General features: G+C 40.0%; 2 protein-coding genes across 3 annotated transcripts in view; one reads left to right on the top strand and one right to left on the bottom strand.

Moving 5' to 3' along the window:
• The window catches only part of LOC100615113 (uncharacterized), a 46,652-nt gene extending 45,248 nt beyond the window's left edge, over window positions 1-1,404 (bottom strand). Inside the window, exons 1-2 of the mRNA XM_063815921.1 lie at window positions 1,368-1,404; window positions 182-898 (exon numbers count right to left, since the gene is read on the bottom strand). Coding sequence (XP_063671991.1) covers window positions 342-898; window positions 1,368-1,404 — 594 coding nt within the window. The 3' untranslated portion in view covers window positions 182-341. The remainder of the gene's footprint in view (window positions 1-181; window positions 899-1,367) is intronic.
• SEC61G (SEC61 translocon subunit gamma) lies at window positions 439-7,519 on the top strand. Of its 2 annotated transcripts, none has more exons than XM_009453095.5 (4): window positions 439-548; window positions 2,112-2,211; window positions 3,873-3,975; window positions 7,352-7,519. In XM_009453095.5, exons 2-4 carry the CDS (start codon window positions 2,118-2,120, stop codon window positions 7,359-7,361), a joined length of 207 nt encoding a protein of 68 aa, XP_009451370.1. In that variant the 5' UTR covers window positions 439-548; window positions 2,112-2,117; the 3' UTR covers window positions 7,362-7,519. The 2 variants fall into 2 exon arrangements, with proteins under 2 accessions (XP_009451370.1, XP_003318488.1); XM_003318440.6 differs by having other exon boundaries at window positions 474-544.
• The last annotated feature ends 11,704 nt before the right edge of the window (window positions 7,520-19,223 follow it).

Raw genomic sequence — 19,223 nt, 5'->3', positions numbered from 1 at the left:
TTACCGTGAATGACAGCCAAAGTCATAGTTTGGGGTGGGGATACTATTTTGAATTAGGCCATAACATTATATTGCTCATAAGCTTCATTTCGACCAACATTATATACATACAAAAAGTATGTACCGTAAGGACACACATCAAGCTGGACCGCAGGAAAAAAAACCACAACTTAGGATTTACCTAGTCAGCCGCTACTAGAGAGCAAGCACCGCGCAAGGCCGCTGGGGCTCGTGCTGTGGACGCGAGTGGGTTGAGGTCGGGCTGGTGGGGTATCCCGGGACCCAGCCGGGAAAAAAGGGATGACGCCAGACTCATACTCCTAAGGCAGGCCAACGCCCCACTAGCGAGCCCCGCAATGCATCTCTTCCAGGAAGCGTGGCCGGGCGCACGTCGCGCTGCGCTTGCGCACTGAGATTTCGCGTAAGGAACCAATAGGACGGAGGAGTGGGCGGGCTGTTGGCAGAAACCCGGATTCCGGTTCCGGTGGGCCTCCATCAGCAAGCTCCAGTGCTACGTGTCTCTGGCATTTTAGGTGTCGGTTGGGTAGGTGAGTTTCTTCCCACCGGTGGGTACGGGCGAACGGGGCGGCCACACCTTTGCGACTCTTGGGGGCAGCGGGCGTGGGCGAGCCGGCGTGTCTCCCCGGGCGGCCGTCGCGGGGCGGGCGGTAAGTGGTCCCCTGGCTCAGGGCCGGGGTCTGGCCGCCGACATCCCACCAACTCGGCCTCTGGCGGAAGGCAAACCCAGGGCCGCGGACTCCCGGCGAGCTGGGTGGCCGGCCCGCGGGGCTCCAGGGCTTAGCGTCCTGCCCCGGCGTCTTCTGTGCTGCAGCCAAAGATGATGTCCTGCTGCCCGATCCCTTCGGGGTTGGCTCTGTGTGCTGGTGTGGAGTCCTGTCTGGGAAGAGCTGTACTCAGCTCTGGTCCTGCCGCCGCTTCCGTGGTTTAAAGTGAGAGCATTGGTCTAGAGTCTAGTTCGAGAGATCATAGTTGGTTTTTGGATCTCTACCCCTGACATTGAGTGCGGTATTGTGTGTAGCGTGCGTTTTTCTGGATAAAGAATTCTTAGCTTCCTTCGTGACAACTATGATTACAAAAAGTTTAAGCCCTTTGGATTTCAAGAGCAAAGTTAAGTGAAATACTGAGAAAACAGACATTACTGTGTTTTTGCCCTCAGAACGTTGCAGAATTCCTGGTGTTTCATTGACATTATTTCATTTCGTTGTCCACACCCTACACTAAGTAAGGCAACTGGGGCTTACAGAGGTTTACATTCCATAGCCAGTGATTTGAACTACCACCTGGCCACTGTTCTGAGTACTGGAAATGGAGGAAAATACAAATAACACCCTGGCCGCTTTACTTACTATAGCAGTGGCTCTCAAAGCTAAGATCGGATAACATTTCTATTGGGTAATAGATTCCTCAAAAGAACCTGTATGGTAAAATATATAGCCCTGTTTCCTTAAAAGATGTGTTCAAATCGAAAAGTTTGAAATTTAGCTAGTAGCTTCTCAGAATCTGCGTCTTCCTTTAGCCATTCTTTATACTTTAGAGAAGTATGTTGTATTGGCACGTTTTAGAAAAATCAAGGTTGAAATTCACGTTTGCCTCCATTCTAGGCTCTTGCAGCACCGTAGTTGGCATTCACTGTACAAGACACTGGCTTCTGCGTAGTTTAAAATAAAATATGGCAAGTAATTGTTGGATCTCAACACTGATGGTTCCTTAGGAGCGGTGAGGGGACTGTAGAATGAGAAATGGATGGGACTGCAGAGTGAGAAAAGGAATGGATGTGTTACTAAATGCGTAACCTTTTTTAACCTTTTAATAGAGATAGGCTTTTTATATTGCGTGTGCTGTTCTTTGTCAGTGAAGATATCATGAGTAAGATCTGTGCTTTTCTTATTGCCTTTGATAATTAACTGAAATGTCCAAAAATAATATCAATTTAGGCTTTGGAGTTTGTTTTTTGTTTTATTTTAGGAGGTGGAATTGACCCATGTTAGACGTGAATTCAGTGGCTGGTCTCATTTACATCTTTATATAAATGAGCAAGTGCTTATTGTATGAGAACCAATACCAGTGAGTATCTTTTTTGTTTTAAACAGGCAGTCATGGATCAGGTAATGCAGTTTGTTGAGCCAAGTCGGCAGTTTGTAAAGGACTCCATTCGGCTGGTTAAAAGATGCACTAAACCTGATAGAAAAGGTAATTGCTTGACTATGAGAGAAAAAATTAAATCTTTGCATTTTCTAAGCCTTTTGTTTAACATCTTGATTAATAGCCCTTGCATTACTTTCATCAACATTTTTATTGATTGATCCTGCGCGACGGCTTTTTAACGTTGTCACTTCTTTCTAAATTTTTTACTCGTCTAAATTTTTTATGTATTTTCAAATGGTGTAAGATTATTTATTACAGCCTTATGTTCCATGTAACATTTTAGTTAGTAACATTTTATGACTTTTAGTATCTTACATATTTTCTCTTTGGAAAAGCTTTGAAGTCTCCCTACTCAGCTCCCACCCCAACGAACAAAACCTTAACATGAAACCAACAATATAGTTTTTGCCAAACTAGAAAGTTAATTTTGTTATTTATCATGATTCATGTGTTAAATTTGTCTACTTTTATTCATTCATTGAGTTAGGAGCTGGTAATATAATAGAGAATATAACATGTATATAATATAGTATATAGTATATAATATAGTATATAGTATATAATGTATATAGTATATATAATGTAGTACATAGTATATATATAGTATATAATATATATAATATTGTATATAGTATATAGTATATAATATAGTATATAATATAGTATATAACATGTATATAATATAGTAAAGAGAATAGTCCTTGCTGTCATGGAGCTTAGACTCTTACCAAGGAAGACTGTCATAAACAAATTATTGCAGTTATATTTTTTAATTACTGCTGTGGTAAGTATTATGGAAGATAACTAGAAGGAAGTTTGACAGCACATAATAGGAGGACTAACCAAGTCAGGAGATCAGGGAAAGCTTCTCTTAGGAAGTAACATAAAATGACAATATTACCAGTGTAATGTTTTATAAAATTGTGCTCAACTCAGACAGAGTCTCACTCTGTTGCCCAGGCTGAAGTGCAGTGACGCGATCTCGGCTCACTGCAACCTCCGCCTCCTGGGTTCAAGCAATTCTGCCTCAGCCTCCTGAGTAGCTGGGATTGCAGGCATGCGCCACCACGCCCGGCTAATTTTTGTATTTTTAGTGGAGCCAGGGTTTCACCATGTTGGCCAGGCTGGTCTTAAACTCCTGACCTCGGGTGATCTGCCCACTTCGGCCTCCCAAAGTGCTGAGATTACAGGCACAAGCCACTGGGACCAGCCCAATTTGATTTTTCAAGTCTTATTTTTGGCTTCATCATAATAGCAAAGGCACCGGACCCATCGTTTATAATGTACCCAAAAAAAGGTATGTTTCTGCCCGTATAATCGATATGTTATGATAAAAATTACAATGTTACATTTTAAAACTTAAGAAAAATAATGTATATTTCTTTCATCCATGACCTTTTTTTTGTTTTTGATATTTTCTGGTCATTTGCTAAGAAGAAAAAATATTTTTAGTACTTGCTGATGAACTCACTAGGACAGATATGCATTATTATTTGTTTCCTTAAATATCAACAAAACATGGAAATTTTAAAACCTGTCAAACAACTTGTTTACTGTTAATAGTCTCACCTTTTTATTTTTGAATTATATATCTATTAACAGGAGAAATGTATACTAGTTAAGTTCATTTATGTTGCTGATAGTTTTTTCCCCATACTTTCAGTGACAGTGCAAAAAATATGTGAATTTCCTGTTTTTAAATGCAGAATTCCAGAAGATTGCCATGGCAACAGCAATAGGATTTGCTATAATGGGATTCATTGGCTTCTTTGTGAAATTGATCCATATTCCTATTAATAACATCATTGTGTAAGTAAACTTTATGAAATAGACTAGGATTGAATGAAACTCGAAACCATTTGAGATGACAGGCTGTTATTTCGTTAATATAGAGATGCATCTCTTGACTTTTTAGTGCTGTTGGAGTCTACTGATATTTACGAGTACCTGATAATTGAGGGCTTTTAGATCTTACATGATCTTTCCAGAAATTCTGTGTGCTAGGCACTATTTTCTTTAATAAATAAAATTTTACAGAGTCAAGAAAGTATTAAAGACACTCATATGTCACAAAGCCAGCATTGAAACCTAAGTCCTCTTTGTGCTGTTACCTTGTTAATTTCTAATGTGCAGAGCAAATGCTTCCCATCCAAAAATCACTGCTGTGATAGAATTCTAACTCTGGACCAGATTGCCTAGATCCAAAACCTTTTTCTTGTTATGCAGTAGCTGTCCTAGCTTCAGGCAATTTGCCTAACCTCTCTGTGCCCAGTTTATTCAGTGGGGATAATAGTTCTTACTTGGATTATGACTTTAAGTCATGTAAGGCCCCAGAAACAATTTGGGTAAGAATACAAGTGAAAGTTGTTACTGTAATGAGCCATTGATACTGATAGGAGAATATCATAACTTTTAAGTATGTTAGGAGGCAAAAAAGGCTGAGAAACACTGGGATCACTTTATTCGTTTCCAAATAATTTTGCTTTTTAAATTCATTACAAGTCATTGGGACACCTTGTGGCATTGAGCAATTAGAGCAATTAGGTAATTCAGTTTAGGGTAAGGACTTAGAATGAGTTTCAGTACTTACTTACTTTGTGATTTTGTATGCATTTAATCTCAGCCTCATCCACTGTTTGGAGGTAATAAAATCTATTATTACCTGATAATAATATCAGGTATATCAGTGCTTGTATCCATTAAAAGCACTGAATAAGTGTTAGTTGAATTAAGTGAACAACTTCAGGTTCTTTGCCTTTTCTGATGGTGATGGTGGCAATAATAATTAACATTCATTGAGAACTTCCATATGGTATTGAAATCTATCTAATATCAATCAGTAACATCAATTGATTTTATGGGGTGGTGAAGTTTGAAGCAATGATTTAAAAAATTTCTAAACTATAAATCTCCTAAATACTAGGTATTTTATCCCAGGTACTGGTACAGGTTGCCTTTTAAATGACAAGTAACAATGTATATTGTCAGAGGGATTTCTTAAGTAGGTTACCATAGTTATTAAGGCAGAAGTGCCACAAAGTGATATTCAGGATCATAAATAGTTAGAAATAGATGGGCCCAAGTCACTGATAACTCATTTGTCAGTTCAGAAATCCCTTGTATTTTACCAGTGAGAAATGCCAACTGTAGAACTGTGGAATCACGGGGAGAATACTGAAGTAGAATGAGGAAATCAGTAAAAAGAAGTGGCAGAGTCTCTGTCAAGTCCCTTCTTTTTCATACTCGGTGCCTCTGCTCTTTCTGCTTCCCATTCTGTCATGAGACAGATTTATTGATAGGAAGTGTTTCTTTAAAATGATAACAAAATTAGTTTCCTGTGATAATCACCCTTCATTGTTCTTAGTTGTACCTTTCAGAAGAACACGTAAGCCCACCTTTTCCAATTTTTTGGTATACAAGCACCTTTCAAATTTTTTCCCTGGCCTTCACTTAACCTATATTTTTGTCCCTTTTGCCGGACATCATTGTCTGCCTTGGGTCATACTCAGGTCCGTCTTTTCATATTAGATTATGAGTTGTGAGGCAGGCCTGCCTTGTTATTTATATTGTATGTCTCTCCTATAGAGTCTGGTCCAGAGCCCCCTTGTATCCGTTAAAAGCACTGAATAAGTGTTTGTTGAATTAAGTGAACAACTTCAGGTTCTTGTCTTTTCTAATGGTGATGGTGGCAATAATAATAGTTAACATTCATTGAGAACTTTCCATGACTGTGTGTCAACTCATTTAATCTTCATGAGGAAACAGGCATGGGGAGGCTAAGTAATCTACTCAGATTGCATGGCTAGTGATAGAGCAACACAGGAAATCTTTCAGAAGCTAGTTACTTAGAAAACTTTTCTTCTAGTTAAAAAAAAATGGTTTCAATGTTTAAGAAGTTAAAAAAATCTATCTTTAGATATTTTTTACCTTAACATGAAGGCCAATTAAAACATTTTGTGAGAGACACTACAGAAAACTTACTCTTTTCTCATGTTATGCCAGGACAGCTGTAAAACTGAAAGGAATCTTGCTTTTCCTGCTTGAAAGAGGATAATCATTGTTTAAATCATTTTGAGATGGTAGCAAGGGAAATAACTCATTGGGTTGAATTATCAGTTTTTTCTTATGATTTTTTTCTTCTTTTTTTTATAAGTATAGCAATCAAAATTAATATTCACAGTATTAGAATTTAAAATAGGCACTTGCTGGCCTTTTAGTTATAGCAATACTATTTAATAGCATAAGCATTTAAAATGCTAAACATTAAAGTATATGCTCAGGGGTATTTTATATAATAATTTTCTCTTTTTTTTGAGATGGAGTCTTGCTCTGTTTCCCAGGCTGGAGTGCAGTGGCGCAATCTTAGCTTATTGCAGCCTCCGCCTCCCAGGTTCAAGTGATTCTCCTGCCTCAGCCTCCTGAGTAGCTGGGACTACAGTTGCACCCCACCATGCCTGGCTAATTTTTTTTGTATTTTTAGTAGAGACAGGGTTTCACCATGTTGGCCAGGGTGGTCTCGAACTCCTGACCTCAGGTGATCTGCCTCCCTCAGCCTCCCAGAGTGCTGAGATTACAGGTGAGAGCCACCGTGCCTGGCCTATTTTATATAATTTTCTAATGGTAATGGAATTATTTTGCTTTAACATTACTAGAATGTATATCTGACTATGCAGTTTTAATGTTTATGCTTTTAAAACTCAGAAGTTCTTCTGTAGAAAAGGTGATTTTTGTTTTCATCATGACTAACCCAGATTTTGCAATGATTATGGTAAGATGCAGTGCTTGAGTACCTTGTGCTCATCTGCAGTCTATTTTTTGCTGGTGTGTTCTACTGGTGTGTCAACGTTATCAACTTGAAAAGCTTCTCAACTAACCATCCTGTCATGTAGTTGATATTTTTTGTTGTGTTCAGAAAGGCGTTACGCTAGACTGTTCCAAAATGGCATTTCCTGAATGGGCATTGTGAGTTTACACATAGACCTCTTCCAGTAGCCACATCATCTTTTCAGGTTCAGGATTTTAAAGTTCATTGTGCCATTCTTTTATGCCATCTTTAGATAAAGTTAGGTGGGATTCAAATAATTGGTCTTGAGCCACTAAAGTTATAGCATATTGCATTTCAAATAATAATAATTATTAAAATCTTATCTATGCTCAGAAGTAATAATTTTTCTTTCTTTTACAGTGGTGGCTGAATACATTTTCGAAGAGAGTTTTTCATCTTAGAGATTGGTGAACAAGTGTGAGGGTGTGAGAAACTCACAGAATACAAATTTGCCTGTATGTTTTGTGGGTTTTTTTTTTTCCTTTCAAGATGTTTTCTATTTCTAAATTAAAGTAATTTCAAAGTAAATGAATATCTCTTTTTTCTGTCATAGATACTTATCACATTTCAACGATAAAAAATAGTAGTTTCTTTCTCTGAATAATTTGGTTTATAAGAGAAATGAAAGGGTTTGGTGAAATATTACACTTTCTGAGAGCTCTTCTGTTTTACCCCTTTATGCTAGTATTACAAAATACCTGAGACTGGGTAATTTATAAATAATAGAAATTTATTCTCACAGTTCTGGAGACTGGGAAGTCCAAGATCGAGGTACCAGCAGGTTTGGTGTCCGGTGAGGGCCTGGCCTCTGCTTACAAGCTGGTGGCTTAAATGTTGTGTCCTCACATGGCAAAAGGGATAGACAGGCAAAAGTGATAGACAGGCAAAGGGCCTTCATCCCATTCATGAGAGAAGAGCCCTTGTGACCTCCTCACCTCTTAAAGGCCCTACCTCTTAATACTATTACATTGGAGATTAAATTTCTTTATATGTATGTATGTATGTGTGTCTTGCTCTGTCGCCCAGGTCATAGCTCACTGTGACCTCAAACTCCTGAGCTCAAGCCATCCTCCTGCTTCAGCCTCCCGAGTAGCTGGGACTACAGGCGCATGCCACCATGTCTGTCTAATTTTTTGTAGAGATAGGGTATCACTGTGTTGCCCAGGCTGGTCTTGAACTCCTGGCCTCAAGCAGTCCTCCCACCTCGGCTCCCAAAGCACTGTGATTACCCGGCTAAGCCACTGTGCTTGTCTGGAGATTGAATTTCAACATGAATTTTTGAGGGACATAAACATTCAAGTTACAGCATCTGCTATCAGATAAATGTTTATCTATGGTCCAAGACGAAACAGGAAGTAAAAGATGGTGATTCCCTATTAGAATTTGAGGGCAGGGTACGAGTTTTTCTGTAAGCACTTAATTTTTTTTTTTTTTCTTTTGAGATGGAGTTTCGTTCTTGTTGCCCAGGCTGGAGTGCAATGCCACGATCTCAGCTCACTGCAACCTCTGCCTCCCGGGTTCAAGCAATTCTCCTGCCTCAGCCTCCCGAGTAGCTGAGATTACAAGCATGTGCCACCACGTCCTGCTAATTTGGTATTTTTAGTAGAGACGGGGTTTTTCCATGTTTGTCAGGCTAGTCTCAAACTCCTGACCTCAGGAATTTTAAATAGATAGTCAAAATTATTATAGTTTAGAAGCTACTTGAAATAGTTTCCTAGAGTTATGGTTAAAACTTAGAAGTAAGAGGTCCTCTTATAGATGTACTAAAGCAGTCACTCTATCTTGAACACTGGAGTTCTGAATTTTATTAAGAATTCACTGATAAGAGTCTGAAATGAAAAGGGGACTTATCCTCTTTCCCCTTTAAAAAAAAAAGTGAAGCCAGGTGCAATGGCTCACATCTGTAATCTTAGCACTTTGGGAGGCCTACACAGGAGAATTGCTTGAGACCAGGAGTTCAAGACCAGCTTGGGCAACATAGCAAGACCTCAACGCTACAAAAAATTTTTAATAGTCTGGTGTGGTGGCGTGCACCTGTAGACCCAGCTGTTTGGGAGGCTGAGGTGGGAGGATCTGTTGTGCCCAGGAGTTTGAGGCTGCAGTGAGCCATGATTGCACCACTGCACTCAGCCTGGGTGACAGAGTGAGATCTTGTCTCTAAAAATAGAACACAAGCAGTAATTTAAATTTGAGTGTATTCCCCCTTTTTTAAAAAAGCAATTGCATTGCTTCAATTTGTTCATTCAGTGTTTAGTTATTGAGCTTTATTTCCCTACTTCTAATATTTTTTAGAAATTTGTTAGCAAAACACATGTTTACATGTTCTTTCATCCTCAGTAGGGTAGGGAAGTGTCTAATTAGTGTGACTGCGCAGTATTCCTCAGTTTTGGAATCCACGGTTCAGAGATTCTGGTCTATTTTTGTAGTAACAGTAACAAATTTTTCTGCCTACTGAATGAAATGTTGACAGTGTTTCAATCTTGAATGAATTGATGTCTTCAAAGATAAAAATACAGTGAAAGGCCGGGTGCGGTGGCTAACGCCTCTAATCCCCACCCTTTGGGAGGCAGAGGTGGGTGGATCATGGGGTCAGGAGTTCGAGACCAGCCTGGCCAAGATGGTGAAACCGCATCTCTACTAAAAATACAAAAATTAGCCGGATACAGTGGCAGGCGCCTATAATCCCAGCTAGTCAGGAGGCTGAGGCAGGCGAATCCCTTGAACCTGGGAGGCAGAGGTTGCAGTGAGCCAAGATCGTGCCACTGCACTCTAGCCCGGACCACAAAGCAAGACTCCATCTCAAAAAAAAAAAAAAAAAAAAAAACAGTGAAAATTTGGTCATCTCTAAGCCTAAGGAGACCATATAGTCACATTTATAGCTATTAGCTGCTTAAAGGCCAAAATTGTATGTGCATGTATAGCAAGTGCGTGTATACTTGTGTATGTTTACATATATGTATATATAGATAGACATTTACATACATGCACCTATATACGTGTATATTTTAAACACGGTAGAAATTCTGAAATGTAGACTTGCTGCTGGCAAATGTGTATTACGTTGTTGGTTAAGATGATTCTGAGCATTAATATTTTTTGACATAAGATAATTGTAAATTCCTATTATAGCATACATTTAGGCTGATTATTTTGATGACTTACTTGGTTCTTGACACATGAGCAGATAAGGTATTACATACATATTTTGTATGTATACATGCAAATGAAATGAGGGCTGACCAAGAATTCTGGTGATAGAGCAGAGTAACCTTCACAAGCAACAGTTGCATTTCTTAAGTAGGAAAGAATAAGTATATTTTTCTTATTCACCCTACTCCTAGCATATATGAGAGCTGGCACATTGTGCTCTGAAACAGTATTAAACTTCACCATGCATGAATCGCCTGAAGGAATTTCTTAAACATTTTCTGTTTTTAAAATACCTGTAGCAAAACATACTAATGCCCTTCCTGTAGCAGTTCCCCAGTTTCTCTTCTTTGCAAGCAAAGTCATCTCGTTTTTCTTCAGGTTGTGTACCACGTGTATGGGTACGTGAACAACACGTTTTTGTTCACTTGTTTTTAACATCATATAATTGGAATCATGCTGTTTGTATTCATTTGTGACTTGCCTTCTCTCTAAAAAGAGTATTTTTGAGGTTAATGCATGCAGATAGCATAGCTGCAGTAACTGTAGTCCATTTATTTGCACTGGTATATAACTTACTGTTATGAAATTATTCCGTAACTTTTTCATTTGTTTTATTATTGATGGACATTTGGGTTGTTTTCAGTTTTTTGCTTTCAACAATTGTTCTTCCAAGTTTTCTGCTAAGAATGTGGGTATACATGTCTTCTGGTATAGCTGTGCAAGCATTTCATTTGGTCTCATACCTAAGTAAAACTACAGTGTCAAATTATGTCCATGTTCAGCCTTGGTAATGCCCATCATTTTCTGAAGTCATGCTAATTTCTACCCCACCAGTACGAGACTCCTGCTCTACATTCTCCTATTAGTACATTGTGCCTGTCTTCTTTTGTTTTGGCAGGTGTTTTCATTTACATTATGGTATTTTGGGATGAAGGAATTCTCAATGATAGTAATTTTACTGTATGAATATTTTCACCTAACATTTGTAACTTTTGTGTGTATTATTATTAATATTGTCAGCTTCTTATAGGATTACCCAGTCTCATCTTCACTGACCAGTGCTTTCCACCTTTCTCAAATATAAGACTCACCTGGGCACTTGCCCCACCTTAGATCTACCACATCAGCATCTCTAGATGTTGGGCCTTGGATTCTTTGCTTTATAAAAATGCTCTTAGATGGTGATTCTTAACATCAATTGAGATTGAGAAACGTTACTCAGCCACACAGCTCGTCTTTTCAGCTAAAGCCCAGCTGGAGGTCACTAGCTTGTTGTATTATGACTTTTTAGTAGAAAATGCTCCCATGTAACTAGCTGCATGTAGCTACTCAGAAACATGGACAGCCTCATTCAGAAAAGAATACTTCTGAAGTACGACTGCACAATTCTCATTCTAAGTTCATTAAATGCTGAGCTAAGGCTCAGGCAACCAAGCAGAGCAGGGTAGAGGTGAGTAAAATAAAACTCTTTGTATTTCTGATTCTTTTTTAAGGCAACTACCAATGCATTATTTACTCAGACCTCTCTTATCTCTGAGGAGTTAATTCTAACTGACAATAAGTCATCTTCTGTCAACATGAAAGAATAAAGTGCGGCTGGGCACAGTGGCTCACGCCTGTAATCCCAGCACTTTGGGAGGCTGAGACGGGCGGATCACAGGGTCAGGAGTTTGAGACCAGCCTGGCCAATATGGTGAAACCCTGTCTCTACTAAAAATATAAAAAATTAGCTGGGCGTGGTGGCGTGCACCTGTAGTCCCAATTACTTGGGAGGCTGAGGCAAGAGAATCACTTGAACCTGGGAGGCGGAGGTTGCAGTGAGCCGAGACTGTGTCACTGCACTCCAGCCTGGGTGACAGAGTGAGACTCTGTCTCGAAAAAAAAAAAAAAAGTACTTTAATTTGTTTAATTCAATCTCAAAGCATCTGAACATCAACTAGGCATCAAAATAGTTCTCCTTTGTGAATAATTACATACATATAACTGACAAACAATGAAAGCCTGGTGATATTGCAGTTGCTAAAATGGGGAAGATGAGAAGGGTAGATGTTGGAGAATGGCTAGGAGTTTGGTTTGGGGAATGCTGGTTTGAAATGCCTATTAGTGAAGTAGAGGTTGAATGTGCGGTTGGATATACTGGTCTGGAGTTCCGAGGAGATGTTTCAACTAGAGATACGGATTTGGGAATCATGAAGCCAGAAGAAAGGTTTCCAGGAATCAGTGAGCAGGTGAGCCAAATGCTGCTGATAGGTTATGTGAGATAAAGATCAAGGTTTGACACAGGCTTAGCAATGTAGAGGTTGGTTATAATCTGGAGGGCCTGGCTGGGGTGGTTCAAAAGACAATGAGGGGAGTTGAGGAGTATGGACAAACTGCTCCTGTGATTTTTGTAAAGGGCAGTAGGTTAAAGGGGTATTTGGGTTGAGAGAGGATTTATTTTTAATATGAGAACTAGCAGTGTGTTTTTATGGTGATAGGAATGGTCTGAGGGGAAAATTGATGAGGGGGTGAGAAGAAAGGGAGTCTGGTTCAAGTGGTAGTGGGAATAGCTCATTCTTGCTGATGAGGGAGAATATGAGTACAGAATCAGACTCTTTCCAAGGAGGAGAAGACGGGAGGAGGCAGTGAGGTTGAGGACACATGTCAGAATGATAGAGTAGTTCCATGGAATTCAAGCTAGGTAAGAAATAGAAGGCAAGATGTGCGTGAGGGACAACATAGACTGTGTGTACCAGAGAGGTACAGGTTTGTTTAAATTGGGGTCCTAAGGAGAATTAACTAGAAAGGTAGAATTGCTGGTTGCAAAGTACAATGCTTGGAATCAAATTATGGAGGGCCTGTAGTTATTGGTAATGACCAGTTGTAACATTGGAAAGACCATGGGATTCAGTAGCTAATACAGGTTGAAAATCAAGATTCTTGGAGGTGAGGAAGTCAAGAAGCTGGGAGGCCAGTGTATTGAGAAGGATTACGTTTGTGGGTATTAAATTACCGTGAATTACCGTAGAAGTAGGGTTGGAAAGAAGGACAGCAATCCCGGAGCCAAAGTCTTCTGGGGCATGGTGTGAGGGCACAATGACCGGAGGTGAGTGCTGTTTCAGATGAATACTGTTAGGAGGGATAGTGGATGCTGCTGACTGATGATACACGTGTCAGAACTGGAGGGTGGAGCTGTGAGAAGAGGATGATCTCGAAGTTGCTTTGAGGAACAAGGAGAAGCTGCCTGCCCTCCAGCCCCAGCCTTGTGAGTAGGATGGGAGAGGGAATGAAATCTCCATGGATAGGGCTGCTGGCTATACAGTGCTGGAACAGCATAAGGGGAAAGGAAATGTTCTGAAATGAGGTTGACGTGTTTGAGATTCTCTATAACTGACCGTGGATTCTGATGGGCTGCATGGAAGGGTTTCGGGAGTTAAGGAAGGGTGAAAGATGGAATCAGAAAAAGAGAAATAAGAGAGCAGCTTATAAGGGATGGTCAGGAGTCTTGGTCTTCTGAAATGAGTAGGAATTAAGGGCATGATGGTTTTTGCCCTTCTTTTCCTGAGAGTAGTGAGGCAAGGTAGTGAGACTCACTGAGGCAAGGCAGTGAGACTGGAGGACGGGAGGGTGTGATTCTGAGGCCCAGTCTTCATGTGCTGGTGGTGCTAGGAGCAGAGCTTCCCACACTGCAGTGTGCAGATGAACCACCTGAAGGTCTTGCTGCAGATCCCAGTTCGGGAAGTGTGGGAGGGGGCTGAGATTTCACATTTTTATAGAACTTACATGGACTCCCAGGCGATGCTGATGCTACTTTAAGGAACAAGGGTAGAGGAGACAGAAGATTTAGTTCTATGGAGAGCCCATTGGCTCCTGCATTGGAGACATTCGTGAGAGTATTCTTAATACTTATACCCGCTTGTGTGTATCGGGTAGGGTGAGAAAGGTTTTCCTGAGGAGCATATATTGTAGAGGAAACTTTAGGATACATTGGATTTCAAAAGGCAGATACTAGAGGTAATACGGGTGTTGTCTCAAAGGATGGGTACATGTTTTGTTCCTCAGAGTTTCCTAGAGTTGGCACATTGTTTTAAGAGAAGCTATGACAATAGGACAGTATCAAGAAACAATCAACTTTGTGCTTTTTATACCTGATCACTTGAAAATTTACTTTTCCCAAGTCAGAGGCAACACATTGCATGCCAAAGAAGGGACTAGTGTGGAGTGAGTAAAAGGAGCTGTACAAAGTCAAAGTTCAAGTTTTATTCAACGTATAGGACAGGACTTTTGAGAATCAAAGGTAAATCTTGAGGATAGGAAGGCACAGGGTAGTATATGGCATAACAATAGAACTAGAAGGAGGTAGGCGTGTAGAGGAAGTAAGAGACCACTGTCATCCTCACCTGCTCTTGGGTTTGTGAAGAAACCAGTGGATCCTAGAGGAGTTGGGGTGTGGGCTAGGAGAGGAGGAGGTCTGACCTGGTAGGAAGTGAGGGAGGGAATGAGGCTCCCTCTTAGACAGAGGCCAGTACTTTTTGGGCCACACCAGGGAAGCACCCAGGGAGAACTTAGCCCATGTTTGTAGACCATTTCCTTGGAGGGAATAACACAAACTGTTCTGGAAGAAAAACTATGTGGCTCTGCCTCCTCCTGTGGGGTGTGGGCCTTCCATGGATGCTGTCAGAATAATGCCAGGTATTACCTGGCAGGCATTTGACTATTTGTGCTTCAACTCTCTCCTGGCCCCCATGTGACCTACCCTATGAGGACGACTCTCACACTTCTGTAAAAAACCAGAACACTCATAAGCTCTCCTAGGATGGCGACCTTGGACCCCCGAATGCAGTAGAAATGTGGAAAGGGTGGCACACAGGTATGTTATAACTACTGTAGTTACAAAGTTAATCCCTATTACCATTTTAAGAGGCAATTTTAGGGTGTAAACTCTGCAAAAGCAGAGATCTTTGTTGTTTTCATGGATGCATTCCACAAACAAAATAGTGCCTGACACAGGATATAGGTTCAAATATTTATTGGCGAATAAATACAAATGGTTACCATATTAATTTTCTTAAAATCCCTTGCATGTTAGAGAAGGTAGTACTGAAAAATGCTTCAGTGAATTTCCAGCCGGTTTATATCATAATGAAAGGTCCACCATAAGAGTGGATGTTGGGGAGATGTCTGGCGTTGGTCTCAATGTGGGTAGGCATAATGCAAGACAAAGAAGCATAGGTGACTGCAAAGATAGGACATGAGAAAGTTCCCCTATAATGAAATGAAAACTATTTTAGCCAAAAGCTTCCTGTTGTCATAGTAAGTGGTGTTACATTGCCAGCCACAGGAGTCTAATGGTCTAAGAGCTAAGTGGAAGTTTAGCTTAGGTAGTAATAAAAGAACAACCTTTGTAATTTTGGTGATGGGTCCACTTGAAGCCCAAACCTCACCATTACACAATATATGCATATGCAACAAGTTTGTACATTGTGAACCCTGAAAATTTGGGACAGGTCTTAGTTAATTTAGAAAGTTTATTTCCTGGTTCCTTTTACGTTGTTTTATATATAATCTTTAAATAAGCTTTGAATTAGACACAAATTTTTAATCTTTTTAAAAAAGGACATACTTTTTTTTTTTTTTGCAAGAACATTTTCCTACAATATATATTTATTGGAAAATACCCAAATAATGAAGTATCTATTATTTAATTTAATATAACTTTATATTCTAAATTATGACCGGTTTGTCTGTATTTATCCCATTACATGTACCTAGTTATTTTAATTGTTTACCTAGATTATTTATGAAAACTCTGATAATCATGAATTTAAAGTTATGAAACTGCTATTGCAAAATTATAACTGAAAGTGAAACAAGATTTGACCTAACTAACTCCATCTTGCTCTTAGCCTCCACAGTGTACTTGTTCATTCCTGGGCATCAGCTGAACTAACTTTGGGAGGAACTTAGTTTATAGCTTTGAAACAAAGATAACAGTGCTTTCTCAAAACAAACCTCCTTATTGCCAATGGACTAGACTGCCTAAAGCCACAGGCTTAGAAGTTATGGTAATCTTACTAAATTCAAGATGCAGCTATTTTCAATAAACCCCTATCAATGTCTTATTTATTAAAAATTACAAAAACATCATTCTGTTTTGGGCTGGGTTTATAGTTTTGAAACCCCTATGACAAATTTCGACATCTTACAGTATTTGTCAGGGATAAGTGTGAATTGTTTGATTAATAAATGCAAAACAAAAAATCTATGTTGGCAATTCTTAAGACATTTCTAATTTTTTTTTTTTTTTTTGGGACTAAGTTTCACTCTTGTTACCTAGGCTGGAGTGCAGTGGCACTATCTTGGCTCACTGCAACCTCCGCCTCTTGGGTTCAACCGATTCTCCCGCCTCAGCCTCCCAAGTAGCTGGGATTACAGGCATATGCCACCATTCCCTGCTAACTTTTGTATTTTTAGTAGAGATGGGGTTTCACCACATTGGTCAGGCTGGTCTGCAACTCCTGAACTCAGGTGATCTGCCCGTCTCGGCCTCCCAGAGTGCTGGGATTACAGGCAAGAGCCACCGTGTCCAGCCTCTAATATTTCTTTACCAATCATTTTAAAGCTAGCGTATTTATTAAAGAATTTACTGGCTGGGCGTGGTGGCTCACGCCTCTAATCCTAGCACTTTAGGAGGCTGAGGCGGGTGGATTACCGGAGCTTAGGTGTTCGAGACCAGCCTGGGCAACATGGTGAAACCCCATCTCTACTAAAATACAAAAAAAAAAAAAAAAAAATGTGGCGGCGGGTGCCTGTAAATCCCAGCTACTCAGGAGGCTGAGACAGGAGAATCACTTGAACCCAGGAGGCAGAGGTTGCAGTGAGCCGAGATCACGCCACTGCACTCCAGCTTGGGCAACAGAGTAAGACTTCGTCTCAAAATAAAAAAAAAAAAAAGATTTTACTTGTTGGCCAGGAGTGGTGGCTCATGCCTGTAATCCCAACACTTTGTGGGGCCAAGGCAGGCAGATAACCTGAGATCAGGAGTTCGAGACCGGCCTGGCCAACATGGTGAAACACTCTCTACTAAAAATACAAAAAAATTAGCCAGGCGTGGTGGCGGGTGCCTGTAATGCCAGCTACTCGGGAGGCTGAGGTAGGAAAATCACTTGAACCTGGGAGGTGGAGGTTGCAGTGAGCTGAGATCCCACCATTGCACTCCAGCCTGGGAGACAAAAGTGAGACTCCGTCTCAGAAGAAAAAAGATTTTACTTGTTGCATAAACCTGAAAAAAGCATGTGACTAGTCTTTTTTAGTATCTGATTTAGGTGCTTTTATTTTTCTTGAAACCAGTTAGAGCTCTTTTATATATTTTTAGTAGTGAAATATTTTGTATACAACACATAAATACATATAAAGATGTATTAGGCATGCTGACGGAAGTACATTTTATAGATTTATAAAGTCACCTCCCTTTTTTTTTCTCTAGCTTAGACTTTCAGATTCTTGATAACCTCTTTCACAACCCTAGGCAGTTGTCAGCTAAATAGCCCTAAATTTGCACATTAAACAACTCAGTTTGTGAAAATCAAATAGCAAATTTTACCTCACTTAAGGTACAGAGAGAAAAGGTCTGGTGGTGCTAGAGGGAGACACTTTTATTTTTCTTTCAGCCAAATTAAACATAAATTTCTTAAAAACCAAGAGTACCCTCTGTTGCAGTAACTATTTTAGTCAAAAAAAAAAATCAAGTGAAAACAATTCAGTCAAATGAAAAGAAAGAAAAACTTTTGCTCAAAAAGAAAGACAAGGTCCTAGGAGAGTAAAATCTTTAATAAATAAGCTAGCTTTTAAAACAAAACCATAAAGGCCTTTCAAATACAAACATGCACACATGCGCGCGCACACACACACATACATCTTGGATGTTAGCCTTTTAGTTGAGCTGACTCTTAACCATTGAACACTTAAAAAAAAGCTTTTAAAAAAATCTTATTGCTATATTTCAGCTAGGACAAAATGCTGCTAAACGAACTATGATCACACAAATTATATGATTTCTGAGCCCTTAAATGTAAGCAGAAATTAACACCAGCTGGTGTTAATGCTACCTTTAGTCATTTAAAGGGAATGTGCAAGACAGAATCCCAAACCAGTTTCTTACTAGTGATGGGTCTCAGGCTGTAGACTGCTCTCTACCATCTTAGAAACAGAAAAACAAAAAAACAGATAACTCATCTTCCCTGTTGGAAGACAGCTCAAACTCTATAAAGGAGTTACTTGCCTTCCATCATCACAGAGGCAGGAAAAACTAGTCTTCCTTGTATTGGAAGCAAGCAAAACTCCAAAAAAAAAAAAAAAAAAAAAAAAAAAAGGAGTTGTACAGCAAAATAAACTTTAGATCTCAAATTTCGGGAGATCAGGGATTCTCTGGAGGGGTTGCGTTCAGACCTCAGCAGATTGTCCTTTTGGTTTGAGCCATAAAGTTAGCTCATGCTGGTACCAAGCACCGATGTGAGATTTGTCAAAGGTCAGGGGCATCTCCACTCAGAATCCCCCGTGGTTACCAAAATGTGAACCCCAAACTTTTGAGACAGGTCCCAGTTAATTTAGAAAGTTTATTTTGCCAAGGCTGAGGATGTGCCCATGACACAGCTTCAGGAGGTCCTGACGACATGTGCCCAAGGTGGTTGGGGCACAGCTTAGTTTTATACATTTTAGGGAGACATGAGCCATCAATCAATATACGGAAGAAGTACATTGGTTCAGTCTGGAAAGGCAAGAGAACTCGAAGCAAAGACAGGAAGACTGGAAGCAGGGAGGGGGCTTCAGGTCACAGGTGGGTGATAGAGGAACTAATGGTTGCAGACTTTTGAGTTTCTGATAAGCCTTTCCAAAGGAGGCAATCAGATACTCATGTATCTCAGTGAGCAGAGGGGTGACTTTGAATAGAATGGGAGGCAGGTTTGCCCTAAGCAGTTTGACTTTTCCCTTTAGCATAGTGATTTGGGGGCCCCAAGATTTATTTTCACAACATGTACCCTCTTTCACAACATGTACCCCCAGAATCTCTAATTTAAAAAAACAAGAAAACCAAAAAACCTCC

The sequence above is a fragment of the Pan troglodytes genome, chromosome 6 (assembly GCF_028858775.2).
Source record: "Pan troglodytes isolate AG18354 chromosome 6, NHGRI_mPanTro3-v2.0_pri, whole genome shotgun sequence".
Classification (NCBI taxonomy): Eukaryota; Metazoa; Chordata; class Mammalia; order Primates; family Hominidae; genus Pan; species Pan troglodytes.
The sequence above is the reverse complement of the archived record's forward strand: the minus strand, read 5'-3'. Positions and strand labels throughout refer to the sequence as shown.